General features: G+C 34.6%; 1 protein-coding gene across 1 annotated transcript; it reads left to right on the top strand.

Moving 5' to 3' along the window:
• The first annotated feature begins 7,066 nt into the window (after positions 1-7,066).
• LOC148605470 (uncharacterized) lies at positions 7,067-9,108 on the top strand. Its single transcript, XM_088549744.1, has 4 exons — positions 7,067-7,208; positions 7,340-7,507; positions 7,802-8,278; positions 8,935-9,108. Exons 1-4 carry the CDS (start codon positions 7,092-7,094, stop codon positions 9,088-9,090), a joined length of 918 nt encoding a protein of 305 aa, XP_088405870.1. The 5' UTR covers positions 7,067-7,091; the 3' UTR covers positions 9,091-9,108.
• Positions 9,109-13,820: the final 4,712 nt, after the last annotated feature.

The following is a 13,820-nucleotide window of genomic DNA, read 5'->3' as shown; positions in this document are numbered from 1 at the left end:
CTCATTAAACAGAAATTTTCTTATCTTATCAAATGGTGTTGAATTCGATAAAACAGATCAAAAATATATTTGCTGTAATAAAGAACAGTATTTTTTTCTCAGACGAACGAGACAAATATAAAAAAAAAATATACTTCAAGTTACTGAATGTGTGAGAACAAGTCATTGAGGTTGTAGGTATTCCGATGGGCACAATGTGCTCCTTTTATAACAGATCTATTCCTGTGTCTGGTTTCATAAACAATCTCAAATTGAGATTTTCTCAAATCCTTCCTCATCTTTCGACTAATCAGATGACTTAAAATTGAAGATTTGAGGAAAAACTCAAGAAATTCTCAACTTGAGATTTTTTTATGACCCCAGGCCTGTACTGTTATGAATCTCATTATATGGCAAAACTTCACGAAGATCCTTCCAAACTTGATTTGATAGACAAATTTCATAATATCTATCGCTACCTTGATGATATGTTTGCAGTGAATAATCCTGACTTTTTTACACTGCTGAAATTTACCCTAAGAAAATGACTTTTAATAAAGGTGTTAAGGACAGTTTTAATTGTTCTTTTCTATTGTGGATTTTGTTGTTTCTATTTCACATGGTAAACGCAAAACTAAAATTTTCGACAAGAGGGACGATTTTTGTTTCCAATAGTTCGGTTTATTGTTGTATTTTCCAAAACACTGTCCGAGTTAAGGGGGAGGGTTGAGTGCTAACAAGCATATTTAACCCCGCTACGTACTTTATGTAACTATACTAAGCCAGGAACCTGTAGTCCAGTAGTTGTCGTTGATTTTTGTTTATTTTGGGGTTGGTGTCAACTTGTATTTGAGATTAGCGGTATTGTAAGAGAACCAAGATTCCAGCGAAATTCAAAAGAATGCAATCCAGGGACAAATATCAGACATGGAAAAAAACAGACATACACAACAAAGAACATAAAGTAACTGTAACTAATACATACAAAGCAACAAAAACAAATGGGCAACTCGGACTCAACTAAAAACTGGGAGGGTAAGCGTCCTCTGCTTTTATAGAAACACCCGCAGATTTGCTCATAAAAAGTCAGGTTCGGGGTAGACGAAAGAGGATAGGAAAACTACGACACGTTGAACAAGTAAGTTTTCATGGTGCAGATGGATACACCGTAACGATCAACGAATTCATGAAGACGACCATTAAAATTCTGTAGTGATGACTTCAATCTTGTACTGAGCAACATAAACCTGTCCCAGAAGCCTAATTGTTAGAAGTCTAGCGCGATACAAAAAGTATGCGTAGTTACGACAAGCTCTGGCATAACGTATGAGTTGTGATATGAAAACTCCATACGCAGGTGTTGAAGGGATGTTGCCACAGATGAAAGGAAAATTGACAATTCTGAATGAAAAGTCATCACTTTTGTCGTAAAGTTTGGTCAATAGTTTTCCCATACCATCGATCTCTAAGTGTGGGTCAAGATATGAGGCTGACTTCATATTGTCTGTAATACATGCATCCTTAATACAATAAGCTCACTACAAAATATGGCAATGACGAATCTTTTACGAAAATATGATTTATAAGATAGAGTGATTAAATTATTTTGTACATATTAACGTCAACAACAAGTCACAGCTAGCACTTAACTGTGTCCATGTCTTTGGTTTCACGTTTCACATCTAACGTCCGTTTTTCTCCGGCGGAAGTCTACGTCACACAATAATACGGGAAACGACGTTATGCTAAGAAGCTCCAGGTTCCCGACTAACTCGCGCACTACCCTGGCCTTTGACAGCTTACTTTAAGGTGTGGGTTTAGCCCATCATTGAAGACCTTGTGGAGACCTTGAGATGTTCAATTGTTCGTTGCCTGGCTTTCAGTGGATGATTGTCATATTGGCAATCATGCCATATATCAGACTTTTATAGACTGTTACGCCATAAACGTGCATAAACGCGTGTCTGATCTATAAGTAATCCCCTGTAATACACACCTTTTTTTTGGATCCACCACTGGACTTTCTCCCCCGACTTTTAATCTTTGTTAAAATGCCAAAAATGTAAATGAGATCATTAATCTTAGTCTGTCTTTTCGGAAATTAGTATCTCTACGAATTCAGAATGGGCCTAGGGGCGTAGCTTGCTTGTTTTAAAATAATAAAAGCAATGAAAATAGGAAAATCGGCAAGGTGTCTGGGGACCCATAAAGGTCCCCAGTTGGATCGAGGGTGAAAACATTCTTTGACTATGTTGAGGCTTGTAGACATGGTCCACTAATTTGAAATTTTTTGTGAAATCTAACTGTAAATGTCTTTATTTTCTGGAAATTTTGGAAGTTTTTTTATTTCATTATTATTATTTTTTTTATTATTATTATTTTCTTTTGGTAATTTAATGTCTGTACAATCACTTCATTTACTGTACAGTTGTATACGTAAGGTATTTGGATCAATCCGACTAACGATGTGATTTTGTTTTTGGGATATTCTAAAAGGACCTTAGCCATACCAATTCTTATTTAGGCGGTTGATATCATTTCAGAATGACGCACGTTGCTTGAATTACAGGAATTACAACCTTATTATTCTTCATGAAATTGATTATAATTTTAAAACAAAATGCAAATTGATGAACGAACATTTATCACAACTTGCTTATTAAGGCATTTTCTTGAAGACATGAAAAAAAAAAACATTTAGTGGAAGGAAACTTAAAATTTCAGGGGTCCTTTTTGGCGAATTTCGATGAAAAACATTTTCTCAGGAAATTTTAAGGTCCTATGAATCTACATTACGACAAATCCAAGAAGTCTGTCTTCGAGCATTGCCAACTTGCTCCAATCCTTCAGCCTTCGCAATGCTGAGATAGATCGTTCACACGGAACGTAGCTAACTTGCATGGGAAATAAAAGCAAGAAAATGTTCGGAAAATACCCTGGATCCGCTAAACCTAAAGCTGGTATCAGACTGCTTGCCAGAGTTATTCGGTAATTTACTGTAAAATGTATTCCCTTGATAATTCCAATTTCATTTGGAATGTCATGTTTAAAATTGGTTTTGATGGCATTCATGTCCTCTTCGGTAACTTCCTGGATCTCACTTGGAACTAACTTAAAAGCCAAAATTGAAGGACGCTATTATCTGAACATTTTGAGAAACTTTTGATCGTCTTGATGAATATGGTTCAACAAAAAAAGAAATGCATATAATATTTTATCAGATAACCCGATGTGCAACACGTTCATGAATTTAAAAGTTGTAAACATATTTCGACAATGACATTAAATGGGAATCGGTTAGTTGTCATTTTTTTTGTTTGTTTTGCATTAAAGCAAAGAATGGCCTGCTCACTTACCACCAGCCATAATATTAAATGAAGCTGCTCATGAATCGATGGGCTGATACTTCACGAGAAAAGTGAAGCCCGCAAAAAGTACGGTAGTGATACCACGAGATTATTCGGTTCTTTAATGAGTGAGTAGTGAAGATCTGTAATTATCTTCCACAAGTGTGAGAAATTCAGAACAGACGTAGAATTTCTCACACGAGTAAAAGATATCCCAGATCTTCAGTATTCACGAGTGCAAGAATCAATTTCTTTCGATAAATATTACTAAAACTATATGAATGAATGACGTTGAAAAATGGAGCAAATTAATGCGCCTGTGTGAAAATGTGTGTCATGTCAGTTATACATTAAATTAAATCCTCAGTAAAATCGATTATATCGTATAAATTGCGTAGAATAATAATTCCATGACTCAATCGACTTATTTGTTAGAAGTAATTTAGGCGGCCGGGTCCAGGAGAAGGAAAACGAGGGGTGACAAAAGGAGGCAATTTTGACCTTTTCATATATTTATGAATATTTATGAGCTTTGTTGGGACTACTTTTTTGCCTCGCTTTTGATTTTGCCAGTGAAGACAGGGTCACGTGCCACTGTCTTCACACTCGTCGCAACTTCGGCCGAGTCCGTGCCCTCCTCATACCTCGTCTGTATTACGTCAGCTGCCATTGGAACTACTTTCGGGAATCTTCTATGTAGAGGTATTAAATATTCATTTAAAGATGGATGCGCCCATATTACGGATTTGAAATTGGAAAATGTGTGCTTATAAATATAAACATGTCGTTTTCTAAGATAATTTACTTAACTTTTTTAATTCTATTTTTACGGATATATACGTCTTATTGATAGAGCGTATCGTACACCCTATGAGTAGGTCAAGCGAGCCATATTTCTAATGGTCATAGGTGACACGGTCAACTTCCGGCGAATAAATGTAGCGCGTAGAGGTTACAGACCACCAATTCAACCAATGATCATTTGGAACGTAAACAAAAATAGTCCTACGCAGAAATTACCCCTGTTCCTCATAGTGCTGTGAAAAAAGTTCTGATCTCATTTAAAAAATTTAAACAGATTCTGAAAGGAAAAACATTTCTGTACATTTTATAGGTGCATTTTGCTTCTTGTGATGTGAAGCCTAATCTCCATAATGATTTCTAAATATACCCCTATCTTGTGAAAACACTGGGATTTCCCATGCTATTTATAGACACTTCACTTCCGGTGACCAGTACTGCACTGCAAGTCTGCTAACCCCACATGCCATTCTGAGGATTGTGAGCTGATATATGTAGAATCATGCTGATATATAGTCCTCTGCAGGTTAAAGTTCAGGTAAAGTCCAGAGAAGCCATTGAATATTGTGAAATTAGCATAGAAGCCTATGGGAAGTGGAATTAGTGGTTTCTAGCCTAGACACATATCAAATCCCGTATCACATCCGAGTGATTAAGGTAGAGTAGCGGAGTGACCCGAGGTTTGCCGATTGACTGTCTTCACTGGCCTGTCTTCACCGGAAATCGATGAAGAACGAAAGAACATGTCGATATTTCGTGTTATCATAGTTACTTTCACAATATTTGTGGAAACAGCTGATTGGCATAATAAAAACTGTTTTGTTATCAAAACGTCTCGTTTGATATACAATTCTATTATGACGTCCACAACAGGCTTTGAGACCACAACTGTGGTCAATTCTGTGGTTGCCATATGAGCAGGATGCGACTTATCGGGAGTTGCATTGGGCGTGGCTTGTGTGGATGTGTGTAAATTACTATCCACTTTAATCATGTAAACAAACACACGCAACATTCCGATGTGTATCAGCTCAGTATCGTGAATAAATAACAAATTAATATTCCGTAAAATCACTTACACGTATACTCGGTAGCACTCGCCACGTGCCACGTGCGCCATCATGTACGAAACCAAATAATAACAATCGTCAAAGAATAAAACATTGTACCTATCCATATGTGAACCACTGTGACCTTGTAATGCAAACGACTATTTCCATATCTAACATCGTTCAACTTAATTCGACATAGCTAGTGTAAAGTGTACAGCCAAATATGGACAAATATGGCGCGTCTAAGGTGACAATAGGTCAAGAAAATGTAAAAAATGTATAGTTATTCTCCTATTACAATCGAAATAAATCACGGGGACTCCATTTTATTATTGTTTTACCACGGGCTGACCATTTATGCCGATATTTGACCCCTCGCTTACGCTCGGGGTAAAATAATGTGGCATAAATAGTAACGAGGGATAAAATATCAGCATCCCGAGGTAAAACAATTAAAAAATGGAGTTTCCGTGATTTATTTCTTAATTAACTCTATATGTCTTGTTTCGTTTTCACCTATTATAGTTTATGTTTGATGTTATTTGAGTATATAAGGGTAACTCTTTCGATGTTCCTATGTATAATGATGTTTAGGAGCCAGCTGCAGCCTGCCATGTGTAGTGAAGGTTTCCTCGTCATTCGTTGAAGACCGATGGGTGGCCTTGGGCTAACATTTTCATCCCGGTGGGGCTGTTGTCTCTTTGACATATTCACCATACTTGCTCTCGTTATAATCATTTTTCAAAAAGCAAATATTTATCCTTTCTACGTGATTTTAATATACGTTAAGGTAACTGTTTTCTTATAAAATTTACTGAAATAGGTTTTACTTTTTTCCTTGCAGGAAAAAGGTGAGGCTGTTGCCTCATTGGAAGCTGCGCCATTGTAATAATTATGTTTCTTTTCTGGTTGGTCTGAGAAGTGTTCTCAATATAATCATAGGCCACTGTTCGGCTGCCTTGGTAAGCTTTCTTCTTTTGAAGGTTTTCTTTGTGAGCTCCAATGTAAAGCTTCTAGGGCGTTTCGATTTCCCTCCCAAAAAACCTCCAAAGTAGTATCAGCAGGAAGATAGTATCCGGTCGCCTGACGTCTCTTAATGCCGTCGGAATAAAGTTACGGAGATGTTTTCTAACTCCGGGATTTTGTCAATATGGATCAATGCTGTTACTTTTTAGACCTACATGTATCAAAGTCCCTTTTCCGGAAATATTTCTTCAAATACTAGTATATTATAACACATGGAAAGAATATTACATGAATATTCCATAATTAAGGAATTCTTTTTTTTCTCATGTCACCCAGCTGTTTGACAGAGAAAAGGCAGTAAGTATAATGTACAATCATGTCATGCTGTCATGCAATTAGCTAAGAACCAGAAGGTTTTAAATGCATATTTCTAGTGTTAGGTATCATATTTTGCAATGGATTTATTAAGTGTAAATATTCGTAAGAATCAGGCAAAATGGTAAAAATGAGAAAAATGCCACTGATCTGACAATATAATAACACTCAAGGATACTTTCTCTATTTGAAAATATCACTTTATAATCTCTGCATCGCTGGCTTTGCTCAGAAATTTTTCAATAGAATATTAGAAAAATAATCATTTTCATTGCATTTCAATGAAATTTTAACTCAATGGTCCGGCATGATATAGGAAATCTTGTCTGTTTTCCTTGGTTCTGATGGTGCAAACAGTAAAATTACACCATCAAAATGATGTTTTTCATAACATGTTTCACCCACTGCCTGAGTCTTATAGGGACTGACATTTAGGTACTGAAATTGTGAATCCGCCCTTATGTTTGTAGGGGCTTTCATTTGACCAGTCACAATCGAGATTATGACGTATCACCCAACTCCCATAGTAACGTCCCTCTGCACGCACAGAAGTCTGTTCCGTTTGTGCAACATGTCTGGATCACACGGAAATTTCTCCGGCGGTATTGCAGGCGTTATATCCAGCCAGTGTGAAGAGTTTTGGGATTCAGGATACTCTGAAGACTCCCATAAATATGAATCATTTTCTGTAAGTATTCATATTTTCGTTTACAAGAATTACAAAGATTTCATTTGCCAACAACTTATGATTCAGTATTTATCATTATTTTTTTTATTATGTTCCTCTTTTATGTACATGTATTTATGAAATTTCTTTAGGAAACTCTGATCTACAAAGATTTCAGTGCAAGCGAAATAAATCTTTTCAACGACGAAGAAGAAAACGAGAAACTTTTCCAAGAGGAAATGGATGCCATGATGAGAGAAAGAGGAGAAGTAAATGATGAAACGTACAGATATAACACGGATGAACAAAATCTATCTGCGGTGAGTATAACTATATTAGACAGTTTTACTACCTTTTCTACTGCTGTATTTTCAACGTTACAAAATTTGATAAAGCATTTTTTATCTTGTTCCAGCAGATAAAGTTACCAATAACTTAGTCGTCAAGTAGAATTATTTTAAACGCTGTATAGAAAATATCGTTCAAGTTTAAACATGCAAGGCTTTAGGGGGAAAAAAGATGGTACGATCAAATGACTGAAACAATATCGCGTCTTTAATGTAGAATTTGTGAATGTACCTTGATTTATCGTATGAATTTTTAAACTTTCACAGGACATAAAGGAAAGACCCGACGACACGAGCAGTATATCATCACCAACAAGCTTCAGAACATTAACACCCGATCAAGACTTCGTGGTGCCATCGGCTAGTTTGGTCCCTGCTGTGCCATCTGAAGTTGATCACGTTATCAATACAAACACACCACACCCTGTCGGTTCAAGATCACAAGAATCCATTCCTTCTCGAAAGGAGTTTGATGTTGATCCCTTGGTCAATAATGTATCTAATCCTGTCGGTTCAAGATCACAAGAATCCATCTCTTTTCGAAAGAAGTTTTATATTGATCATATGGCCAATCACTCACCAGACACTTTTGGTTCAGGTTCACAAGAGTATGTGCCTTCTGGGAAGGAGTCTGCACTTGATCCCTCGGTCAATAACACGCCAGACACGGTCGATTCAAGATCAAGTGAATTGTTGCCTTCTAGTTCAGAATCACTGCTTTCTGTTCATTCAGCAGAGGAGCAGGTATGAACTTAAAGAGTAATCAAATCAAGGGAACCAAGATTCCAGCAGAAATCAAAAGAATGTAATACAAGGACTAAGACCGGACATGGAAAACAGACACACACAACAAAGAAAAAAAAATAACCAAAAATGATACGTACAAAGCAAATTAAGTAAATGAGCAACTCGGATTCCACTAAAAACTGTAGTTCAACTTAAACAAATGATCTTTACGTCTAAAGGGGGTTTTATTATTTCTATTTTTACATTTATAAAATGTAGTTTCCGGTGACTAAGCCGTTTCATGAGTACCATTTAAGTTTGTATCAAATTTCCTTTTTATATCATGTTCGATAAATTATTATTACTCAAAGTTTTTTTTTTTATTTTAACGGTTAAGATTTAAAATAATGCAGCTTTGTACGAAGCGTATTAGGGACATCCAAACTTTTTTCGAAGTCAAAAAGTCGACTTTCAAAATCTCGAAATTTTAAGTTCAAACTTGAAATCCTTTGAAAAAATGGATGTCCCTAATATGCGTTCGTAGTTTTGAAAAGAAAAGGAAAATATAAACCATTTTTCGTTATATTCCACTTTAAATGTATAATTTGATAGACAAGTAATCAAAATTATTCCTCGGTCAGTAGATTTGTAACAAAATGTAATAATATTTTTAGACAAAGGCCACAGATAAGCTACGTGTACCAAGACCGATTGACGATCCTTTCACCGTCAGTAAGAAACCATCCCTTATCACCCGAGCTTTTACACAAGTGCGAAGATTTGGGAGATTTGTCAGGAAAAAGGCAAAGAAATTGTCTTGTGCTAGTTAATAGTTTCATACATGATGTTGGTTGACCTATTTTATTCTAATGACAAAAGTTGTTTAGTTTTTATTAAAAATCAAACCTGCCTTTCTTTGCTATATTTGTTTATTGTACTTCCTCAATGATAAACTAGTGCCAATAGCTGCAGGAGGGCCATGATAGTTTGCTTTTTTGTAATATCAGTTTGGTAATTTGTAATATCCAATTAATTTCTGCAATTCAGATGTGAAAATCATTGATTTTGAATAAGAACTTCCATAAATCAAGTCTCTGACTTTACTAAAGTGAATCTAGCCGTCAATAACTTACATGTAGCCGCCAATAAAATTCATGAGCGGTGCGTTCAAAATGTGAATTAAGTTATTCATATAATGGAATCGTTAAATAGGAATAAAAATCAGTAGATTTTTCTAAATATTGTTATAATTTTTTTTGTCTTCAAAAGTATTATCAATGGCAGGACCGGGTCTAGAAATTTTGAAAAAGGGGGTTGTAGATGGTTTCCTGAAAAAAGGGGGTCCAGGCTATTAGCTTATTTTTGACAAATTTTGCACGGAATTAACAAAATTCTCTAACAAAAAGGGGATTCGGCTCCGTTCTCTGGATCTGCTACTGACTATAAGATTTAATTTCCCTTGTTTTTGTTACTCGTCGTATAACAAATAAAGTGTAATAACAAAGTACGATTTAGAATCAAATATCCAAATTGTTCAAAATTATTTTTAGTATTTTCTTTTAATCAATCCTTCCTTGCTTTCGGATAGTATACTAAATTTGCCAAATTAGGAATTCAAGACATATTGATATTCATAGATGTATGTACAGTGTACATGTAAATTGTATTAGTGCTTTATATTGTCCATGTGAGATGTATTAATCACTTGTGCGGTAGTTAAGAAATCGCAAAAATCTTTCCGTTATTTTCTAAATTTTCCGAGTTTTTTTACACAATGTACATCAAGAATCAAACTAGATCAGACCACAGCGAGGACTTGTTTTGATGTACACAATGAAATTAGATATGATTCATTTGAGATAACAAGCGAATGTCTAACAAAGATGTATATTCTTTACAATAATCCACAAATCCTTGTGGATATTTGGAGCTTCAAGAGTGATTCACGCTTGATTGTTTTCTTAACTTACGGTTTAATAAACAATTATTAGTTATCATTTTAATAGTACTAAGGTTTTTTTTTCAATGAAAAGTTTTTCATTCAACAACATACATTGTAGTCTTTACACGGAGAAATAAAATGCACAGTGTATTCAAATTGTTTGTCAATAGTAAACACAGTCAAACTAACAATATATTGTTACTGAATTATTCTAATTAAATACAGATTCGAAAACTGAGGTTTGGTATTATCTTGACCCGCGCAGTAATTTCCGTGTTCCTCGAATACGATCCCTTTTTAAAACTACATTTTTTAAAAATAAAGTTGACCTTCTCTAATTCGTTGCGCGGCCTTATCAGAAATAATTCAGAGAACTAAACAGAAGTATGAATAAAAAAAAATCTAAACGAAAGAAAAAAAATATCACAAAAACAATAAGATTTCACTCTCTTATGGAAAATCTTAAAGAAGTAATTATAAATCCACTTCGAAGTTGGTACATAAATGGTAAGGGGACCCCCTTTTTAAAATTTTCTCAACGACAGAGGAAGATATGGACATTCCCAATGTTCTGGATATCGATAGTCATTAAGCTATCTCGTACGGTTTTCGAATTATAAGTGGCAATAGGGGCCACATCCGAAAAAAGGTCGACTTTTTTAAACTTTTGGTCCGATTTCAATAAATAAAATTTGAAATTGGATTCTTAATGAAAATCTTCGCCTGCATTTAGCATAGAAAATTAAGATATCTCTTACGTTTTTTTCCGGGTTTCAATGGGTCAAGGGAGCCACACTACAAAAATCGACTTTTATATTTGGTCTGATTTGAAAATTTGTAATCAATTTTATTTTTTACAATATAGTGGCAAAACCATGTGTTGTGTCAATATAAATTGTAAGTCCTTTGTGTTTCAAAAACTAATATAGTGTCCACACTTGCCTCAACTGTTCAGGGTTCGAGCACTGCGGTCGTATCATGCAATGCTCGGTGAAGATTTTTATTAAAATTGTCTAAGGACAAAGGAAGGTATGGACATTTCAAATATTTGGGGAATTGATAGTCATTAAGTATGCTTAAAATCTCAGTCCCAAGATGGACTAAAGGACTGATGGACCTTTGTCCCCCAAGTTGACTTCGAATTTGGTTCATTATTTTATTTTCCACTTTTTTTTTTTGAAGAAGCACTACTAGACCTAACTCCTTTTTACAAAACGGGGCGAAGTACATGCATCCCTTCTTTGGTTGCATTATAGGTCACCAGTATGTGGAGGCTTATAGTCCATGGGCTGGAAGGGTCCACTCATCAACTTCATGGTGATTTTTAGATACCTTTTTACCTCCCATTACCGAATCAATTTGTCGCCAAAGAATATACTCGGATTCTTTTCCAGTATATCCCTATATTTGTACCCCACTGGGTCAAAAAGCCAAGATTTTTGTGACTCAATTGCTTGACCGTCTAAGTCTTCCTGAGATAGCATGTGTAAACAAACTAAACATATTGAGGTATTATTATGTAGTCAAATGTCTCAGCTTTACAATGACACCAAAACAGTTGCGGTAACACTTAGGGTTTAGGGGTAAAATTGGCATATTTTTCAATGTCAAAACCCCTAGACTATCTATGCTTCAGTATAAAATGGTTTATTTGGTATTTTCTGTTTAGCATTATCACAATTTATAATTCCAGGGTTCTTTTGATGAATTTTGCCGATTTTCGTAGCCAGAATTTATCCCAAAATCCAAAAATGGGATTTTCAAATTTTCCGTAAAAGTCAGATAAATTCTATTTTACAAGTTATTGCTTGACTAGTTATTGTGCTTAGTTTTTCCTTTTAGGGTGACAACTACTATAAAATCGGAAAAATGGGAAATTTCAGAATTTCAGAATTTCAGAATTTTCTTCTATATCACCCATTATTGTCTTTTTTTCAGAATTCCGTAGTATAAACAAGCTTTTATGTGATACAGCACATTAATATTATGTATAAGCTTCCAAATGAGAGTACGCAATAAATATTTGAACTTTTTCATGTCATGTTAGGTGGGAAAATGTCATTCCTACCCATGGAAAAAATGCCTCAACATGAATTTAAATGTTAATTTTTAGCAAATAAAGGGTGTACAATTAGATGTTGGGTTCTTTTGTTTAAATTAGCGATGTATCTAACATATCTTCTCATTTCAGGCGCCATTTTTTCAGTTTCAATGTGACAATAATGAATTTTTCATAAAAAGGGGAATTTTCGGAATTTAATATTTTCTTCAATTTCACATATAAATGTCAATTTTTTTCAAATACCGTACTTCAAACAAGCTTTTGTATATTTAAACACAATTATTTAGTGTCTTAGCTTTCTGATGAGCCCTAGTAATAAATATTTGAACTTTTCCAAGACCAATTAGGTGAAAAATTGCCACCCCTACCCATGAGAAGAATACATCAACATGGACCAAAATGTTAATTTTAAGCATATAATCGATGCAAAAAAAGACATGTTGGGTACTTGTGTTTTAAATATCGATGTATTAAACATATGCTCTCATTTCAGGCGAGTATATTTCAGTTTGAACTGACAATAATGAGTTTTTCATAAAATGGTGAATTTTCGGAATTTCAAAATTTCTTCCATCTCACATGTAATGGGTATTGTTTATCAAGTATCCTACTTCAAACAAGCTTTTGTGTATTCAGACACAATTATGGAGCAACTTACCTTTCTAATGAGCCAAGACAATGCATACTTGAACGTATTCCAGGCCATTTAAGCGAAAGGATGGTACCTCATACCCACTTAAATTTCCGTTAAACACCCACAATTTGTATATGTTAGATTAGCATTTTTAAAATGGCGTTGGATACATGTATGCTAGTCATTCATCGTAGCTGCCTTTGAATACTTATCCTTATATGTATAAAAATAATGATAGCAAACAAAATCAAATGTTGTTAAAACTGTGATATCTTAAACAGAAATATACAATTTACGTTCTTAAATGCTTGAAAATCGGTTTTATTCTTAAATTTCCTCTTTTTTAATATTCTGTCTTCTTCGGGACAATAAAAGCAAATTTGCTTGACGATATGATTGATACAAGATCTGCATAATAAATGCAATGTATGCATTGTGTACTATTCGTGTATGCTATAAAAGATCCTTTTCGTCCCCATTGGGGCAGATTATAGTGGTTAGGGGGTACCATTCTTTCGCCAAATGGCCTGGAAAACGTTTAATTGTGCATTGCTTGGTTCATTAAAATGGTGAGTTGCTCCATAAATGATTTTATAGTTATTGTCACCCTAATAGAAAAAACTAAGCGCCTGAATTAATCAGATATGTTTTATACATCTTTATCTTAATTATGAATGCTTAAAATATGAGTTATACACTCTTGGTATGATGTGAATGAGAATTCTGTTTGATACTGTGACCAGTTTTCTAGGGGTATGGGTAATATTTTTACCATTTTTTTAAAAATCTTTCTTGAAAATTATTTTTTTTGTGGTTAATTTATGTAGAAAATAAAATTATCCATCGATTGATATCAAATTTGAGACATTTCAGTCAAGCAATAACTTGTAGAGTATAATTTATCTGACTTTTACGGAAAATT

Source organism: Perna viridis, chromosome 10 (genome assembly GCF_037379345.1).
Source record: "Perna viridis isolate PV_CMFRI_1.1 ecotype Kerala chromosome 10, ASM3737934v1, whole genome shotgun sequence".
NCBI classification, from domain to species: Eukaryota; Metazoa; Mollusca; class Bivalvia; order Mytilida; family Mytilidae; genus Perna; species Perna viridis.
Note: the sequence above shows the minus strand (reverse complement) of the source record. Positions and strands in the feature narration are given on the sequence as shown.

Excerpts from the sequence above, each read along its gene's own strand:
- LOC148605470 (XM_088549744.1), top strand. The coding sequence starts at position 7,092 with ATGTCTGGATCACACGGAAATTTCTCCGGCGGTATTGCAGGCGTTATA. Across the intron at positions 7,209-7,339 it reads ATAAATATGAATCATTTTCT|GAAACTCTGATCTACAAAGA; the intron begins GTAAGTATTCAT and ends AAATTTCTTTAG. Across the intron at positions 8,279-8,934 it reads TTCATTCAGCAGAGGAGCAG|ACAAAGGCCACAGATAAGCT; the intron begins GTATGAACTTAA and ends TAATATTTTTAG.